This window comes from Cervus canadensis, chromosome 11 (genome assembly GCF_019320065.1).
Source record: "Cervus canadensis isolate Bull #8, Minnesota chromosome 11, ASM1932006v1, whole genome shotgun sequence".
In the NCBI taxonomy this organism is placed as follows: Eukaryota; Metazoa; Chordata; class Mammalia; order Artiodactyla; family Cervidae; genus Cervus; species Cervus canadensis.
The window spans coordinates 26,229,938-26,249,445 of NC_057396.1; the positions used below are offsets into that span (position 1 = coordinate 26,229,938).

Consider the following 19,508-nt stretch of genomic DNA (forward strand, 5'->3'; position numbering starts at 1 on the left):
GCTGCACAAGCCTAAAAACCTGCAAGTCGTCCTTGATTTCTTCTCTTCCATCCCCCACATCCACTCTATCACCAAGTTCTGTTGGTTCCACCTTTGCTGGTTATTTCTCTGTTGTCTCTTACCCCACACCCTCCCTACTGTACTCTATGCTGCCCCGTTTTCCTGATTCCCTTGCCAACTGTTAATTTCTGCCAGTGGGAGGCACTTGGCAGAACAGGAGAGGGTGGGAGAGAGGAGGGCGGCTGTCGCCTGGGAAGAGGGGCTATAGAACTGCTCGGCAGTCCTGACCCCAGTGGCAACTCTTCTGTTTCCAACCCCCGCAGTGGATACTAAACCCTTGTTCCTCAAGCACCTTCATTCTCCCTTTTGTTTCTTCAGCCCTTCAGACACTTTTGTAACCAGTTGCCCATATTTAACATCCTTTGTTAGAATTTGTCTTCCTGAGTAGAATTTAGCTGATATAACCTTCAGAAAATTTCCCCAGTCTGTCCACCTCTACCACTACCACCCTAATCCAAGACGCCATCCTCTCTCCCCTGGGTGGCTGCAGTAGCTAGGCTCCCTGAAACCACAGCCGGGCAGGCTGGGGCCAGACAGGCAGCCAGCCTATAAGGCCGGCAGCGCTACCTGGTGGGAGACTCCCAGAAAAAATAGGTTCTGGGAGAAAAATGTTTCCCCTCTACTGCCAACCTTGAAGGATTGGGGTTTGATTTTATTTCTGAAGGTTGATTTGCTTGAACTGCAAGTCACTGAATGCCTCTAGGCCAAGTTTCTCATCTCTGCCTATGGTCAGTCTGCCTTCTCTCTTCTGTATTAAAGGACAGCAGGATAACCTGAAAGATAAGAGCATTTTATTTGTAAAACCATTGCCAATTGACTTTAAGAATGAAAGAAAACAATCCTATTGCTATCTCAAAAAGAACATCTTTCCAGCCTTCCTCGCAGCCTGAGCAGCCTGGGATCCCAGGAATTCCAGTGCTTCTAGCTCAAATCAACGCATACTTCCCGTGTGAAGGAGCTCTGAAACAGGCATTAGCCATTTAATGGCCGCGAGCAGTGCTTTCTGGCAGAAACGGTAGTAGGATGTGTGCCATGCCTGAGTCAAGCTGTGAGGCAGGCAAGGCTGCCAGGAGGCTGACAGTGATCCCTCCTCAGCCGGGGCAGAGGAGCTGGCTCAGGCGTGAAACAGAGCAACATGGGAGGTGTCTCAGCTGAAGGTTAATGTCTCGGCATCTCCAGCCTGGGAGTTGGAGTTGGATGGAGGGGTGAACGCTGTCTTGCCTTCAGCTAGAGCTTTAAAATGCTGTGAGGAGAGAGGAGAGGGAATATGGAGGACTTGGGGATATGCTAGTTATGACATTTTATCAAGAACTAACCTCTTCATAGGGCTTGCCAGGTGACTCTAGTGCTAAAGAACCTGCCTGCCAATGCAGGATATGGAAGAGACATGGGTTTGATCCCTGGGTCAGGAAGACCCCCTGGAAGAGGGCATGGCAACCCATCTAGTATTCTTGCCTGGAGAATCCCGTGGACAGAGGAGCCTGGTGGGCTACAGTCCATGGGGTCGCAAAGAGCTGGACACAACTAAAGCAACTTAGCACACACACAACCTCTTTACAACTCTTTAAGCTCCATTTTTCTCCCAATTCTACTTTAAAAACAATTCCTTGGTGTTGTCTTTGAAAAATAGCTAGAAATGTGCCCTGCCTCCTTCAAACATGAACCCCCTTTTTTCCATGCTTCCTGCTTCCATTCATTAGGCCACTTGTTTCTTTAAGATTGAGTGTCCACTGTAGATCCTCACCTACCCTAAGGGCCACATGGCTTCTATTTCCCCTTCCTTTACAAGCCCTACCCCTGCCTGCTTCGCAGTTCCCTCATCATGGGGAGGGTAATGATAACTCCAGGCAGAGACCTCCTCCACTGTCCCAGAATCACAGCAGACTGAGAACAGTGCTGATAGCAGTCACTACAGCTTAAGTCAATCTCTAGTGCTGGTCTTACCTGTGAGTTCTTGAATTCCGAGTAGAGGGAAAAGAGCAGATGGAGGGACTGAATTCTACTCTTGTAGACAGGGATGTCTAGAATGGCTGAAATTGAGAACTCCCATGAGCAGAAACAAACACAAATCTGGGAATATGGGGCATTTCTGTTCAGGTGGCCAGTCCCTTCCCAGATGGAATGTGTCACTTTAAGAGTTAAATACCAAAAAAATAAAAAAAAAAAAAAAAGAGTTAAATACCCAGCAGGTAGTCACAAAAACCCAACACCACCCTCAAGTGCTGCCAAACAGCATAACTGGCTTAAAGAAAAGGTTGTAACTCAGAGTAAAAAAGCCTTTTCAACAGCCCACAGTGAATTTATCCAAAGACTGGGCCAAGGAAGGGACAGGAGGGCTTACCACAGATCATATCAATGTACTCTGCCAGGCTGCAATCAATCTCTGCTGTGGGCAGGCTCACCTAGGAGAGGCACGGGACAGACCCAAATCAAAAGGCTGAAATTTCAGTGGTCCTAGCATTATTCTCTTTCTCCGAAGGAAAAGAGCTCCGAGCATAAGGGGTGTGTTGGGCTGAATTGTGTTCTCCTCAAATTTATATGCTAAAGTCTTGACCCCAAGTGTGTCAGGTGGTGTATTTGGAGATATTGTCATAAAAGAGATAAGTTAAAATGAGATCATTGGGATGAACCCTAATCCAGAGTAACTGGAATCCTTATAAGAGGAAATTAGGACGCAGATACACATAGAGGAAAGACCACATGAAGACACAGGGAAGAGACAGTCAAGGAGAAAGGCTCTAGAAGAAATCAGCTCTGTGGACAGTTTGATGTCCAACTTCCAATAGTGTGAAAAAATAAATTTCTTTTGCTTAAGCCACCCAGTCTGTGGTACTGTGTTATGGCAGCCTGAGCAAATAATACAAATTTTTTTTTCCTGATCAGTAAAATGGAATTGGTCATACTCATTAACCACTGAAGTAGCAGAAGATATAACAGGGCAAAATATTTTAAGTAAAATACACTGCCATGCAGTCTTCCTGTATTTGTGAAGAAGAAACTGGACCCAGATTATGGCCAAGTATTTATAGTTACTTGGAGTTACAAGGCCTAATGGTCCTTGGACACCACAGGAACAGAAAAAGTGACATGATATCTCCAGCTCCAGATCAAAACCAGTTCATACTGTAAGTTTAAAAACCATTAGCATCTTAAAAACTTTTTGTTCTCTTTTTATAAAAATCAGGGTGTAATTTTATAAAAATCAGGTTCTGCAATTTCCTTTTTCCATCATATAATTGATACTTCTCTGTATCAGAGCAAAATAAGGTCAAATAATTCATCGTGTGAGTATTTCACTGACTGGATGTACCACAATCTGTCAATTCAGTTCCCTAGTCAGACATTTTTTCCTCAGCTACAGTTTTAAAATGCTGTGATAAAAGAGATTGTTTTCAGATTCTTTGCTTTTTTACAATAATTTTTCAATAAACATATACCCCCCCCCCAAAAAAACTGTCTTCATTAGCTTACATTTTAGTAGGGAGAAACAAAAAACAAAATAAGGTATATAATATGTCAGAAGGTAAGTATTATGGAGAAAAAGCAGGTAAAGAGCTTGGGGAACATGGGGTAGCAATTTTAAATACCATGACCAGGAAGGACCTGTTATCATCTTTGCTCAATTTTCTTGATATGTAAGAGCTCTTTGGGCTTCCCTGGTGGCTCAGCAGTAAAGAATCTGCCTGCAATGCAGAAGCCTCAGGAGACGCAGGTTCGATCTCTCAGCACACACACACAAAAGCCCTTTGTTGGACAGTAATATTGTCACGTATATATGTAACTTCTTGGTCCATCACTTGTTTTTTCAGCCATGCCACTCAGGAGCTTAGTTCCAGGAACAGGGATCGAACCTGTGCCTTTGGCAGTGAAAGTGCGAAGCCCTAACCACTGGACTGCCAGGGGATTCCCAGTCCATCATGTTTTAAACTTTGTTTATGGTAACTGTTAGAATTTTTTATTTGTATGAGTCTAAACTGTCACATTTTTCACATGACTTTTAAGATCCTTATTACGCAAAGAAATACCTCACCATCCCAACAGTAGTATTGGGTTGGCCAAAAGATTTGTTTGGTTTTCCCATAACATCATACAGGAAAACCCGAACGAACCTTTTTTTGGACAACTGAGTATTTCTCCTATATAAAAGAAAAAATGGTACTTGTAATAGCTTTATTTTTAGTCTATCTGTTTAACTCATTTGGAATTCATGTATGCATATGGTTGGGGCTTTCCTGGTGGCTCAATGGTAATCTGCCTGCAATGCAGCAGACTCAGGTTCAATCCCTGGGTCGATCCCCTGGAGGAGAGCATGGCAAGCCACTCTAGTACTCTTGCCTGGAGAATCCCCATGGACAGAGGAGCCTGGCGGGCTACAGTCCATGGGGTCTCACAGAGTCTGACACAACTAAAGCGACTAAGCAGCGGCAGCAGCATGCATGTGGTTGAGGCATAGATCTGTTTTTCTCAAGTGACTGGTCAGTAATCTCATCACAGCCCATTCTACCTGTAATCATTTAACCATCTTTCTTGGGCATCCTTGATGGTCCAGTGGTTAAAATTCTGTGTTTCCACTGCAGGGGGCATGGGTTTAATCCCTGGTGGGGGAACTAAGATCTTGCATGCTGTGAGGCATGGCCAAAAAAAAAGTAAAATAACGATCTTTCTTATACAGCAAATTTCCACATTTATGTGGGTTTTTTCCTGGGTTGTCTATGTGCTGTTGATCTAGCTCTGCTCCTAACCAGAACATTATCATTTACTATAGCTCTATAATTTCCTAATGTCTGACAACCAAATCCTCCATCATTTTTTCCCTGAAATTTTAATTAGACTTGAAAGTTGACTCTCTCAGATAACCTTTGATACAAATATTTCAATTTCTAAGAGAAAAAAAAATGCAGTTAAAATCCTAACTGAAACAGCATTCCACTGCCATGGTGAACCAGGGAGGATTGACGGTGCCTTCCAGGAACATGGCTTGACTCCTCATTCGCTCCAAGCTTGTGCCTGCCCTTTACTCAAGTTGTATAATTTGCTTTCAAAAAGGTCTTGACAATTTCTTTTTTTTTTTGGACAATTTCTTATTAAATATATTTCTGGGCACTTTTTAAAAATTTAGGATCATTAGGAATGGGACATCAGCTACTCAAAACAGCACATATACCTCTGTGGAAAGGGTAAAGTCTACAGTGGTAATACTTTAGGTACGTATATTCACCAAAAGTTATGTGTTCAAAGCAATAGTATAGTAATACTACAGAGTAATTTATAACAACTCAAATCCGGAAACTATTCAAATGGCTATCATAGAATGGATAAATAAACTGTCCTATATTCAAAACAACTATGTATAACCACAATCTAAGAAACAATATGGATAAATCTCTACATGGATGAACAATACAGATGAGCAAATAAACAAGACACAAAGGAACATGATTAGATTTAGATAAAATACAAAACAGGCAAACCTAATCTGTGCTGTTAGAAGTCAGGATAGTAGTTAAGTTGGGAGATGGAAGCCTGAAGGGGCTTCCAGGGTGCCAGCAATGTTCTGGTTTTTTTGATCTGATATGTTGGTTACACAAAGGTATTTGGTTGGTGAAAATTAATCAACTCAATGTGTTTGTTTCTGATTTTATATTATACATAAATTTAAAAGTTAATGATAATAGTAATACAAGAAGAGAGAAACCGTGGTCCCCAGAATGAATGCCACACTTTCTAAGCTCCTGCTACCTTCCACTCACCTTTCCCAAAAGTTCTTCAAACTCTGGAGACCACTCCTGCATCAGTGTGTCAATATCAGGCATAGGCCTAGAATTATAGAGGCAGATGTGAACAGAAAACATGGGCTGGGATCAGCAATCTTTGCATCATGATATTCTAGGCTAAAGGGAGGTTCTCAACCTGGGCACATTAGGATTTCAAGAGAACACAGACTGGGTGGGCCAAACTTACCCAAGACCTAGGGTTTGTAGAAGTTGGCTAAGTAAAAATACCAGGTAAACCATAATCTTTATGTCTGCAATCTTAGCCAGTAGCGGCCAGGATCCATAGGTCCTGAGGTTGATATATCTCACATATGTCCCAATCTTGGCACCTCCTCCTCAGAAGCAATGACTTCCTAGGTGGTGAAGATTACCATGGGTTACTATGATGAAGAATGTGCTATTTCTTACCTGGTATAGTGCACAGTTGCAGGGGGCTTGGAACGGTGTAACTCAGAGATGCTCTCAATCCATGTGTCAATGGCTTTGGGATTCTTTTCTGCATCTTCCAGGCTCTTTACTTTCATATGTTGCTAGAAAAACAACAGGAAAGCCAGGCTGATGGCAATGAAGTTGCTCCCTTGTCTTCACAAAGAAGCTCATATGCTATTTCATATTCAAGGTAACTGATGAAAAGGGAAACCATCCAGCAGCCAAATGAAGATTATGGAAAACCCTGATAAAGTCTTCTGGAGCCAGGGGAAAGGGGCAAGTCAACAGGACAGGAATGGTCACAATGAGAGACCATTTCAACCTACTAGGATGGCTAGAATAAAAAAGACAGACAATACCAAGTGTTGGTGAGGATGTGGAGAAATTGGAACTCTCATTCATTGCTGATGGGACTATAAAATGATCAACCACTTTGGAAAATCCTCACTTTGGCAGATCCTCAAAATATTAAACAGTTTACATATGACCTAGTAACCCTACTTCTACCTATACCCAAGATACCCAAGACAAATAACAATATATGTCCATGCAAAAACATGTGCATTTTCATAGAAGCATAATAGAAGTGGGATTAACAGGTAAATGCATAGACAAAATGTGATATATCCATACCATGCAACATTATTCAGCCATAAAAAAGGGAATGAAGTAGTGACCAGGGTTTAGGAGCAGGGGGAATGAGGAGAGGAGTGACTATTAATGGGTATAGGGTTTCCTTTTGTTTGTTTTTGTTTCTGTGTTTTGGCTGCACTGAGTAGCTTATAGAATCTTAGTTCTCTGATCAGGGGTTGAACCGGGCCCACAGCAGTGCTGAGCCCTAACCACCTAGTGGGGTAATTCCCCACTAGGGAATTACCAAGGGGTTTCTTTTTGGAATATGAAAATGTTCTTAAATAATGGTGATGGTTGTATTAAGTCCATGAATATACCAAAAATCACTGAACTGTACAATTTAAAAAGGTGAATTTCACAGTAGTTACATTATATTTTAATACAACTGTTATCTAAAATATAGGGCTGGCTGAAATCATAGCCATCCCTTTTAACAGGCAATAAGTCGACTGTTCAAATACAAGCAAGGCCTCTACTCTCAGCCCCCTTGAGCTGGGGCCTGTGCTAGGCCAGTGACTTACTGTAATGTTGTGCTGTTTGGAATTCTCTGTTAACCACAGTGAGAGCACTGTGGGGTCTGACTGCTTTGTCGAAGGCTCATCCAATACCAATAGGCCAAGGTTGTCAGGCTTTCCATCAGGACGTGGAACCTGGTAAGGAGAAAGGTAAGAACATGAAAAGGGACACTTGTTTCCAATAAGCCATGGAAGAACTTTTCTGGTTCATTACTATTACTAATATTAAAAAGCATGCCTATATATCATGCTGTACTAAAATACTATCTAGAAAAAAATACATGACCTTAAATATAAAGCTGAAGTTATGGATAATTAGGAGGCAAATGTATGACAAATTTTTAACACATAATGAGATAATCATTTACCTATTAGCAATGAGTATAATTTCGAGTTGAGAGCAAGTTAAGAATTCCAGTGAAATGAAGAATATATACTAAGTTATTGCTAGTCAAGGAAATTAGTTTAACTGTTAGAGTAATAGAGGGGTTAGAAGAAACACCTAAGAAGTCATTTTTAGGACGTTCTGACCTTTAAGAATGCATCAATATCCCCAACAGCTGGGATGAAATCAGGAATGAAAGGCTTCAGTTTGTGGTCCAGGTCAATCAACTGTGGTGTATACCTAGGAGATATTGGCATGAGAAGGTGGAGACTGTCAGTGAAACTTACTTTATTATTCAGAATGAAAAGAATCTAAGGGGAATGGTCATGTTTCAGATAAGAGGAAGGAAAGGGCAAGGCAGGGCTGGGGGTTATGGTGGGAGGTCCTGGTACTCACCTGCTGATGTACTGGAAGAGCTCCTTAATCTCAGCAGAAACTGGCAAATGCTCATAGTCTGCAGGATCGTACGCCCTGGGGAAAGGAAACCGCGGCTCAAGGTGGCCAGAGAAAAGTGGGGGTTGCTGAGCCCTGGGTCAGCCACAGAGCACATGACTCTAAACCTACTTTCTGCTCCACCCACATCTGCCTCTTCTGAGTGACTTGCAAGGCAACTTTAAAACTGATTATAAGTAGCTCTCAGTTATCTCTGACAAAGAAGAAAAACAGTTACAAAAAATCCAAAACATAATTTTGAAAAATTTTAGAGTGTAGCAGAAATTGTTTTCCTTTTTTCTTTTTAAATGAAGGGGATAAAGAGACAAGATAAAATGAGATCTTAATTTCTGACATGAAAATGGTTTGTCCCAAGAAAAAAAGGAGTTGCTACAAAGATGTTTTTCAGTGCTATTTATAAAAGTAAAAAATTAGAAACAAATAAAATGTCTAACACTTGATAGGTCAAGCTAAACACTGCAGTTATTGAAAGGTACTTGCATTAATACATGAAATGTATACAGTTAAAAAAAAATAGTAGAGCACATATTAATGACTATAATTAAGTAAAATGTAATGAATTGATAGGGCTTCCCAGATGGCTCAATGGGAAAGAATCCACCTGCCAATGCAGGAGATGCAGGTTCGATCCTTGGGTAAGGAAGATCCCCTGGGGAAGGAAATGGCAACCCACTCCAGTGTTCCTTCCTGGAAAATCCTATGGACAGAGGAGCCTGGAGTCCATGGGGTCACAAAAGAGTTGGACATGAATGAGTGACTAAACAACAATGAATTGACAAAGTATATAAGTGACTTGGAAAGTTATTTAAGGTTCTTCTGGGGAGAGTTGCTTAAGAAAAAAACTAAATAGATAACTTAAAGTTTACCTTTCCCCAGATTATAATTTATGGAAGCAGGATCATGAGGTAAACTGCGAAGCATGAAAAGTCAGACTGGTATTAAATACTTGCCTAATTTACTTAGTGTCTACCTGCATGTGGTTAATTAAAATGTAAATATTTTTATTTTTATTAAACTACTTCATTGAATAAGTGATGCATGCACATGATAGGAAGTAAAAGGTACAAAATGTATACAGTGGAAAGTTGTGCTCCCCTCCCAAGAGTAATCACTATTATGAGTTCCTAGTGTAGCCTAGACATAACTTGTGTAATATCTGTTTGATACACATGCTAGCACAATACAAAGACTTCTATACCTTTTTAAAATGTAACAATGTCCCTTGAAGATTGTTCTTTACCACCACATCAGAGTGTTGGCTCATACTTTTTAATGGCTAGGAAGAATTCTACTGATTTGGCTACACCATCATTTATTTAACTAGTAATTGTATTTTAAATAAATGGGCCTTAGAATTTACTTTGATTAAAACCTACCAGGGTAGGTTATGATTAATCTAGCACTAGGCCTGGAACAGGGTGAGAAGAATTTTTACTGAAGCATCATCCAGGAATATTTTGCTTCAACATGGGAGAATAGAGCCCCTATTCTCTACCTGTCCTAAAAGGATCTGAGCCTAAAATACAAATGCTCCTGCACATGGATGTTTTTCTCGATAAATAAAACTACTTTGATGTATCATTTTATCTTCTCATATATATTTAATATACAATTTATAATATAAATTTATATTTATAAATTTGTCTTCTCTTCCCTAAAATGTAAACTCCCTGGAGTCAGAGACCATCAGTTAAATTGACTCAGCAAACCCTCATGAAATCCCTGAGCCCATAGATGTTTCAGACAGTGCAAGTGACATCATAGTGACATCACAGGACTCAGGCAGTGGAGCCAGAAAAGAAGGAAAACTCATTATGTTGGGTTTCTGAGCATCTGATAACCCTAAGAAGAGGATATCAAAAGAGCTGCTAGAAGTTCACTTCTCAATGACATCCTCCTGTCCAGTGTTTTGAAGGAGGAGTTTCCCTCCTTCGCTAGGGTGCTCTCCTTACCCTTCCAGAGGGGCCCCGTGCTCTTCATCATCATCATCATCATCAGAATCAGTTTCAGATGAGTCATCATCATCATCATCATCATCATTCTCACTAAAGCCCCGCTGAGGCGTCAGCTGTGAGGTCTTCTTCTTCTCCTGAGACAAAGCAGGGTAGGCATAGAAAGCTCTCGGTTAGGAGAAATTTGGGAGAAGGAAATGGCAACCCACTCCAGTATTCTTGCCCGGAAAATCCCATTGACAGAGGAGCCTGGTGGGCCACAGTCCATGGGGTCACACGAGTCAGACATGACTTAGTGACTAAACCACCACCACCAGTGTACTTTTGCCCAATTCTCTCCTAGCGCTCTAACCAGAACCCTCCCACTTGGCACCAATTCACTGGAAAGAGAAGGAAGCCCTCCCCAGAAGGGCCATGAGAACCTTCTTCACTCCTTCTTAGCTACTGAGTCCCCACTTTCTATATCCATAGTCTAACCATCTGTGTGTGGCTTGTGTATACTTTATTTAGTACATATCTCTTTTACCTCTCACTTAGGAGATCCTGAGAACTCTGCATAAACTTTATCCGGTCAGCTTCAACTCTAAAACTGAGGGACTTCTGAAGAAGAAAGCGCCTCTAAATAGTTATTTTGGGAGGAAATAGGGGGAAGATGAAGTGGGGAAGACACATTTTAGGGGATCTTAATACTCACAAAGATCACAGGGAGGAAATCAATACTCAAAAAGATCACAGGGAGGAAATCTAGTATTTAATTTGCAAGACTGCCCAGGGTAAGCTGCTTATAACTAACGAAGAAAAATCGTACTCAACACTGTGTCTGGATTCTGACCAGCAGTTCCAGAGACTGTGGGTTTTCCTTTGCATTCAATGGGTATCTTACCTATTCATGGTCTCCCTTCCTTCCCCCACAAGTTAAATAAAATAACTGTACCTTATATCTCAAGATAGTCATGTATGGATGTGAGAGTTGGACTATAAAGAAAGCTGAGCGCTGAAGAATTGATGCTTTTGAACTGTGGTGTTGGAGAAGACTCTTGAGAGAGTCCCTTGGACTGCAAGGAGATCCAACCAGTTCATCCTAAAGGAAATCATCCTGAATATTCATTGGAAGGACTGATGCTGAAGCTGAAACTCCAATACGTTGGCCACCTGATGTGAAGATCTGACTCATTGGAAAAGACCCTGATGCTGGGAAAGACTGAAGGCAGGAGAAGGGGACGACAGAGGATGAGATGGTTGTATGGCATCACTGACTCGATGGACATGAGTTTGAGCAAACTTTGGGAGTTGGTGATGGACAGGGAAATCTGGCGTGCTGCAGTCCATGGGGTCACAAAGTCAGACACGACTGAGTGACTGAACCGAACTGAACTGATATCTCAAGATAAAAGATTCTTCTGTTCTTGGCATTTTGACCTACCTTTCTGAGCTTCTGGTTCTCAATGTAACATCCCACCCCCTCAAGCCCATGAGAAGGGGTCTGGTGGTACTTGGGCTTGCCAGGGCAGTTGGGATGGGGGTCTGTGTCTTTGCCTCTAGGGCCTGGAGCCTGTGGTATGCCTTCACTTAGGATCTGAAAGGTGGCCAACTGGCTCCCTTTAAAAATGGGTTTTCAAGCTCAGTTTCCACATGGCTTATACTGAGGTTAAGAGATATTTGATTCTAGTTTTAAAAATTATTTAATGATTCTTTTACATTAAAGTGGCTTCTGACATATAAAACTGTGTCACAGGACATCAAAAAAAACCCATACTTTTTGTTACATTTTCCTCTAAGCATAACACAGATTTATTATACATCAACAAAAATGTATTTTAACTAATATGTAACATGTGGTATAGATGACAGTTGCAGAAATTGTCTTACTGGTATACAGTTGGTAAGGATCTCCCAGTGTTCTTTACTAACTCAAAATCTGCCCAAATTATTCTTGGGTCACATGGGAAGCAGTCTGGCAAGGGAAACTTTTTAAGAATATTGTCAGCTTAAAGATTATTCAAAAGTGGATCCTTTTTGCTGATTCTGGGTGCATATTAAATTGGAAAGTGAGCCTTTAATATTGACTGTATCATGTGAAGATGAAAAAATCAGGATGAATACACAAAATTAGGAGGTCAATTTAGGAAAATTGTTCACTTTTGTCTGCTTCTTCAAAGTAGTGCTTTGCAAAATCTCTGACCAAAGGCAGAAGACTTTATATACCAGATAAAAGGTCAAAAAATTACTTTGTAGGTGAGATGTCAAACGGCACATAGTCACAAAGCAGAGCTATCTCAAAACATTACCTTTTAGACTTCCTATGAAATCCATCTCTCTCACTGTAGCTTCCTGCATTATTTCAAATATTCTCCTTCACTTGAGTCCTCAAAACTCCTATTCTTGGAGGATAATTAAAGCATAGGCATTGGACAATGTGCTAAGGCTAACCACAAGGGCTATTAAGCAGTGCACATGTGCAAATTCAAGGCCCCATCCATCTAGAGCTGTAGGCATTTTCTCATCTTTCTCTCAGAAATGGTGATTCTCTTGGTTCATAAAATAACAAGTGACATCTAGGCCTTAAGACTTTAAAATTAAAGTCTGTTTCACAAAATACTGGCAGTATCACAAGTGTTGACAATGAACAAATACCAGGACCAGTCATTTCAAACTTGCTTTATCATAAGAATTATTTGCAGTGCTTGCTCAAATATATTTACATTTTCAGGTTTTTATCTTCAAGATTCCAATTAGGTAGTGCTGGGTGGGGACTGGTAATTTTTCTTTTTTTTTTTTTTTAAGTTAAGTACCACAGTTGATTAACATGACCAGAAAAGTTTGAGAAATCCTGGACGGTGTTATATGAAATTTCTTGCCAAAAAGTCAGCTATAACAATAACCTTTATTCCTGAAGGAGAATCACAATCTTAAGGCTCTTGGCCCTTGACTGTTCTCCATGAGCTTAAAGGCACCTAACCGGTAGTGGTGAGTATTCAAGAAATATTTGCTACTGAATTGGTGTCACTTTAAATTAGCTACAAAAAATACAAAGCAGCAATTTCACAAGAAGCTTTGGATTATACTGCACCTTGTTATTTTCATCTTCATACTCATCACTGCTGTTATCAGCCATAGTCTTGTTAGAAAGATGGGAGGAACAAGGAACTCCTTAGAAGAAAAGTTTTCCAATTAGGTTATTGTTAAAATTATTTTTAAAGATATTTTTCATTTATAATATTTTATGCTCTAACCATTTTATGGAACAGAATTGATAAGAATAGCTAACTGAAAGATAGGAAACTGAATTCTAGCATGGCTCTGTCAATTCAAGATACACTTACTAATTATTATTATGCTTAAGGCATTGGGTTAGACATTATATTAATACTAACTGATTATCTGCCATTACACAAATAGCATAAAATCTGCCCTTAGTTTATTGTTGAAATAAAGTCAGTAACTAGTGAAGCAAAAGGAGTGCTGGATTTATAGTCAGAAGACTCGGTTTAAAGGACAACTCTATCATGTGGACAAAACGATTCAACCTCTCTGGGTGTCAGTAGTCCCACCTCTCAATCGGGTCAGTAATATTTGTCACTCAGGACTGTTGCAAGGATCAGTCGAAAGAACTTTATGTGGAAGAATAGGACCTAGGTCCTGGTAAATAATAGTCACCAATATGAATCTGAATCAGTTTTTTACTTTACAAGTTTTGGTTTATTTTTAATAACCAGTGATTTACAATTGCAAAACAAAACAAAAAACAACCATTTCTCTTCTTTCCTCTTTAAGCCTCTCTTACCTTTGTGTTTCGTGGTTGGAGTATAAATACTTGCAACCTCTTCAGAGTCGTTAATCTCTAAACGCTCATCATACGTCTGGTTTTCAACAATCTTGGTCTAAGCAAAAGGAAGTATGACTACATAGCTCCTATCACAGGACATTAAGCACTCTCTGGAGAGGTGGATTCCAAACAAGCAATGGTTCCTCTTCCTTACCCAAGACATCAGTTTTACCTGAAACCTCTACCCCACAGGTGGCTTAGACATAAAGAATCTGCCTGCCAATGCAGGAGACACCAGGTTCGATCCCTGGGTCAGGAAGCTCCCCCGGAGGAAGGCATGGCAACCCACTCCAGTATTCTTGCCTGGAGAATCCCATGGACAGAGAAGCCCAGCGGGCCACAGTCCACGGGGTCGCGAAGAGTCGGACACGACTGAGCGACTAACACTTCCACTTCCACTTTAATCCCCATTCAAACTCTCAAGGCTTCTTGGCCCCAAGTCACGCAGTTAAATCACTTTGCTGCAGCCCTTATTTAGGGACTGCTGGCAGGCTGCCTGAGGAACCAGGGAATCGAGGAGAGAAACGACAGCTAGTGTCTGCAGCAGGTACCCAAAGCTGCTAAATACGCGCGCGAGGGTAATACAGCATCCCTCTGTAGATAATGGCTCTCTCCTCGGGTCCGGTCAGTGTCCCAATGCTGCCGGCGTTTCTCAGGGGAGCCTGTGGAGGCTCTAGAAACAGTTCTGTCTCTCGGGTTACCTGAGGGGGAGAGGCGTTCCGCGAAGCGAGGGTAAACTCGGCTCTTGGTCCCATCCAAAAATCCCGAAAGCCATCACCCTTATCCCCACCATCCCACCCTTGTCTTGTAGGTCGGATCCCACTGAAGTTTGTCGGGGAGTAAAGGAAACAAAGATTGGCGAAGGCGAGAAGGAAGAGGAGAGAGAATACTTGTCAAGAAGACGGGAAGAGGTACAGGAGGTTGGGGAGAGGGAACGGGAGTCCTTCCTATTCCTCTTGGGAAGGAGAAAGAGAGTTCTCTTTCTACTAGAGTGAGTACGAATTACCTGTAGCCCCTCTGAATCCGTCTCCTCTATATGGAAAGAACCCCAGCCTAGGACTGGGGTCTCACTCTAATCTGAGGCCTTGCCACTTCTGCTTGCGAGAGAGCCACGGCTTCTACTCGGAGCAACTGGCCTGTTGTCAGTTGCTAACGAAAAAAAATAAAGAAAAGAAAAATCGCGAGACTTTCCTCCACTCTCGTGAGATCTTCTCCACTCCAGCGCGTTACGTCTCTTCCAGCGAAGGCTCCAAGGAGGATCCAGAGGGGTTCGGATCCTGTTTGGCTCGAGTTTCAAAAAATACGTCTGTGGCGGCATCTAGCGTCCGGGAGCGGCAAAGCTGACGGATGAATTTCGGTTCGTTTAGAGTTAGCCTTCCCATCCGGAGATAAGGTGTGTATTTTCTTCCCAGATCAAGGATCACTGGGCTGCAATTCCTACTAAATCAGTTCAGCCAGAGTTTAGGCAAACTCGGAAGTTTGCTTAAATTCCCACGACACTTTGTACGACCTTTTATAGCATTTGTATTACATAATAGTCCTTTCTTTCCCTCCATTGTTTCCCATGGCATGGGACATACTTAGAGTACTAACAAATTATTTATCTGAGACTCAAATTTAACTCATTCTCTTTCATTTTTATCTCACGAAGACTGGACTTCATTAGGGCAGGTCTGTGTCTAATTACTTTTTAAGCTTTTCATAGCGTCAGTGCATTGCCTAGATTCAGTTCAGTCAGTTCAGTCGCTCAGCCGCGTCTGACTCTTTGAGACCCCATGAACTGCAGTACGCCAGGCCTCCCTGTCCATCACCAACTCCCTGAATTGACCCAAACTCATGTCCGTTGAATCGGTAATGCAGTCCAAACATCTATCCTCTGTCTTCCCCTTCTCCTCCTGCCCTCAATCTTTCCCAGCATCAAGGTCTTTTTCAATGAGTCAGCTCTTCATCAGACAGCCAAAGTATTGGAGTTTCAGCTTCCACATCAGTCCGTTCAATGAAGGAAGGACTGATCTCCTTTAGGATGGACTGGTTGGATCTCCTCACAGTCCAAGGGACTCTCAAGAGTCTTCTCCAACACCACAGTTCAAAAGTACCAATTTTTCGGCACTCAGCTTTCTTTATAGTCCAACTCTCACATCCATACATGGCTACTGGAAGAACCATAGCCTTGACTAGACGGACCTTTGCTGACAAAGTAATGTCTCTGTTTTTTAATATGCTACCTAGCTTGGTCATAACTTTTCTTCCAAGGAGTAAGTGTCTTTTAATTTCATGGCTGCAATCACCATCTGCAGTGATTTTGGAGCGGCCAAAAATAAAATCAGCCACTGTTTCCACTGTTTCTCCATCTATTTGCCATGAAGTGATGGGACCAGATGCCATGATCTTAGTTTTCTGCATGTTGAGCTTTAAGCCAACTTTTTCACTCTCCTCTTTCACTTTCATCAAGAAGCTCTTTAGTTCTTTGCTTTCTGCCAGAAGGGTGTTGTCATCTGCATATCTGAGGTTATTGATATTTCTCCCAGCAATCTTGATTTCACCTTGTGCATCATCCAACCCAGCATCTCTCATGATGTACTCTGCATAGAAGTTAAATAAGCAGGGTGACAATATCCAGCCTTGATGTACTCCTTTTCCTATTTGGAACCAGTCTGTTGTTCCATGTCCAGTTCTAACTGTTGCTTCCTGACCTGCATACAGGTTTCTCAACAGGCAGTTCAGGTGGTCTGGTAGTCCCATCTCTTTCAGAATTTTCCGCAGTTTATTGTGATCCACACAGTCAAAGGCTTTGGCGTAGTCAATAAAGCAGGAATAGATGTTTTTCTGGAACTCTCTTGCTTTTTTGATTAGGTTCTTTCAAAATGCTCATTGAGTGGATGAATGAAGGAATGAGTGAATGAAAATGTAAGGAACAAGTATTTTAAAATTACAGACATAGTTAATTTGGGGAGTCAGGGGGAGAGAAACAATAATTTTGGAAATTTTTTCATGAAAACTTGCCAGAGAAAAGCAAAAGGTGATTTTCCTTTGAAAAGGAAAACCAGAGACACCTCTTCTGAGACACTTCTGGTTAAAAAACAAACTGCAAAACAAAGAAATATTTTGTCATGTTATGGCTAACAATAATGGGTATGTATTGTTGAGCACTTAGTATATAGGAACACTTAGAGTAGATAATCTTATTTATTAAGATGTTCTCTAACTTCATAACTTTATGAGGTAAGTGTTACTGCCAATATATAGATCAGGTAATTGAAGCTTAGGAGAATTTATTTATTTATTTATTTTAGCTTAGGAGAATTTAAAAAACTTGCCTGAAGTCACCCAGGCTGTAAGGGTGAAAATGGATCAGTCTCATTCCCAAGTCTCTGCCTTTAATCATTGTGGTGTACTGCCTCTGAGCTGCTCCTCAGGATGCATGCTTACACAGGTGCTTCTATTCTGCAGTTTCAGCTAATTTCATATTTTCAAAGAACCAGGATCTATTGATTTTTGTGAACTTCAGCGGTCTATATTAAAGGCCCCTGGAAGTTGCCATTTAAAGCAATAATTCTAGGCAGAATTTTTACTTTTTTAAGTTAAGAATTGGTTCACCTTTTTTAGTCACAGACATAGAGAAAGGACTTGTGGTTGCCAAGGGGAAGGAGAGTGGAGAAGGGATGAATTGGGAGTCTGGGATTAGCAGATGCAAACTATTTTATATAGAATGGAAAAATAGCAAAGTCTACTCCGTAACACAGTGACCTGTATTCAATGTCCTGTAATAAGCCGTAATGAAAAAGAATATATATACATATCTGTGTCACTTTGGTGTACATTGGAAATTAAAACATTGTCTATCAACTATACTTCAATAAAATAAAATAAAGTTTTTTAAAGAATGTGCTCATCTTTAAAAAAAAATCATGTGCTTTTACCTAAAGATTACTGTTTGATATAGTTTTCACTCCAATCCCAAAGAAAAGCAATGGCAAAGAATGCTCGAACTACCGCACAATTGCACTCATCTCACACGCTAGTAAAGTAATGCTCAAAATTCTCCAAGCCAGGCTTCAGCAATACGTGAACCATGAACTTCCAGATGTTCAAGTTGGTTTTAGAAAAGGCAGAGGAACCAGAGATCAAATTGCCAACATTCGCTGGATCATCAAAAGAGCAAGGGAGTTCCAGAAAAACATCTGCTTTATTGATTATGCCAAAGCCTTTGACTGTGTGGATCACAATAAACTGTGGAAAATTCTGAAGGAGATGGGAATACCAGACCACCTGACCTGCCTCTTGAGAAACCTGTATGCAGGTCGGGAAGCAACAGTTAGAACTGGACGTGTAAAGTGCTTATAGTGCAGGTAATAAAAAAAAAAAAAGAACTGGACAAGGAACAACAGACTGGTTCCAAATAGGAAAAGGAGTACGTCAAGGCTGGATATTGTCACCCTGCTTATTTAACTTCTATGCAGAGTACATCATGAGAGATGCTGGGTTGGATGATGCACAAGGTGAAATCAAGATTGCTGGGAGAAATATCAATAACCTCAGATATGCAGATGACAACACCCTTCTGGCAGAAAGCAAAGAACTAAGCTTCTTGATGAAAGTGAAAGAGGAGAGTGAAAAAGTTAGCTTAAAGCTCAACACACAGAAAACTAAGATCATGGCATCTGGTCCCGTCACTTCATGGCAAATAGATGGAGAAACAGTGGAAACAGTGGCTGATTTTATTTTTGGCCGCTCCAAAATCACTGCAGATGGTGATTGCAGCCATGAAATTAAAAGACACTCCTTGGAAGGAAAGTAATGACCAAGCTAGGTAGCATATTAAAAAACAGAGACATTACTTTGTCAACAAAGGTCTGTCTAGTCAAGGCTATGATTTTTCCAGTAGTCATGTATGGATGTGATAGTTGGACTGTGAAGAAAGCTGAGTGCCGAAAAATTGGTACTTTTGAACTGTGGTGTTGGAGAAGACTCTTGAGAGTCCCTTGGACTGTGAGGAGATCCAACCAGTCCATCGTAAAGGAGATCAGTCCTGACTGTTCACTGGAAGGACTGATGTTGAAGCTGAAACTCCAATACTTTGGCTGTCTGATGAAGAGCTGACTCATTGAAAAAGACCCTGATGCTGGGAAAGATTGAGGGCAGGAAGAGAAGGGGAAGACAGAGGATGAGATGGTTGGATGGCATCACCGACTCAATGGACATGGGTTTGGGTAAATTCCAGGAGTTGATGATGGACAGGGAGACCTGGCGTACTGCAGTTCATGGGGTCTCAAAGAGTCGGACATGACTGAGCGACTGAACTGAACTGATATACCCTGCCAGACATTTAAAGTTTAAAAGTTTTTGTTTTGTGCTCACTTCGGCAGCACATATACTAAAAAATAAAAGTTTTTGTTTTGTTAAGATTCTACTAGAAAGCCATTGGAAATGGAATTGAAATGAGTAAGAGTGAGAATTCTGAAATGTAGTATTCAAGGGTGC

The 19,508-nt window shown here is 41.1% G+C and overlaps 1 protein-coding gene across 2 annotated transcripts; it reads right to left on the reverse strand.

Moving 5' to 3' along the window:
- Window positions 1–829: 829 nt before the first annotated feature.
- On the reverse strand, window positions 830–15,191 carry IFT46 (intraflagellar transport 46). 2 transcript variants are annotated; one of them, XM_043480755.1, is made up of 12 exons: window positions 15,034–15,191; window positions 13,986–14,082; window positions 13,272–13,351; window positions 10,202–10,338; window positions 8,193–8,267; window positions 7,943–8,036; window positions 7,418–7,546; window positions 6,243–6,364; window positions 5,811–5,877; window positions 2,402–2,462; window positions 2,005–2,090; window positions 830–1,303 (listed from the first exon to the last, which is right to left on the reverse strand). In XM_043480755.1, exons 3-12 carry the CDS (start codon window positions 13,314–13,316, stop codon window positions 1,208–1,210), a joined length of 912 nt encoding a protein of 303 aa, XP_043336690.1. In that variant the 5' UTR covers window positions 13,317–13,351; window positions 13,986–14,082; window positions 15,034–15,191; the 3' UTR covers window positions 830–1,207. The 2 variants fall into 2 exon arrangements, with proteins under 2 accessions (XP_043336690.1, XP_043336689.1); XM_043480754.1 differs by having other exon boundaries at window positions 2,005–2,189.
- Between the last annotated feature and the right edge of the window lie 4,317 nt (window positions 15,192–19,508).

Excerpts from the sequence above, each read along its gene's own strand:
- IFT46 (XM_043480754.1), bottom strand. The coding sequence starts at position 13,316 with ATGGCTGATAACAGCAGTGATGAGTATGAAGATGAAAATAACAAG. Across the intron at positions 10,339-13,271 it reads ATGAAGATGAAAATAACAAG|GAGAAGAAGAAGACCTCACA; the intron begins GTGCAGTATAAT and ends GCTTTGTCTCAG. Across the intron at positions 1,304-2,004 it reads CGGAATTCAAGAACTCACAG|CATTTTAAAGCTCTAGCTGA; the intron begins GTAAGACCAGCA and ends CTCTCCTCACAG.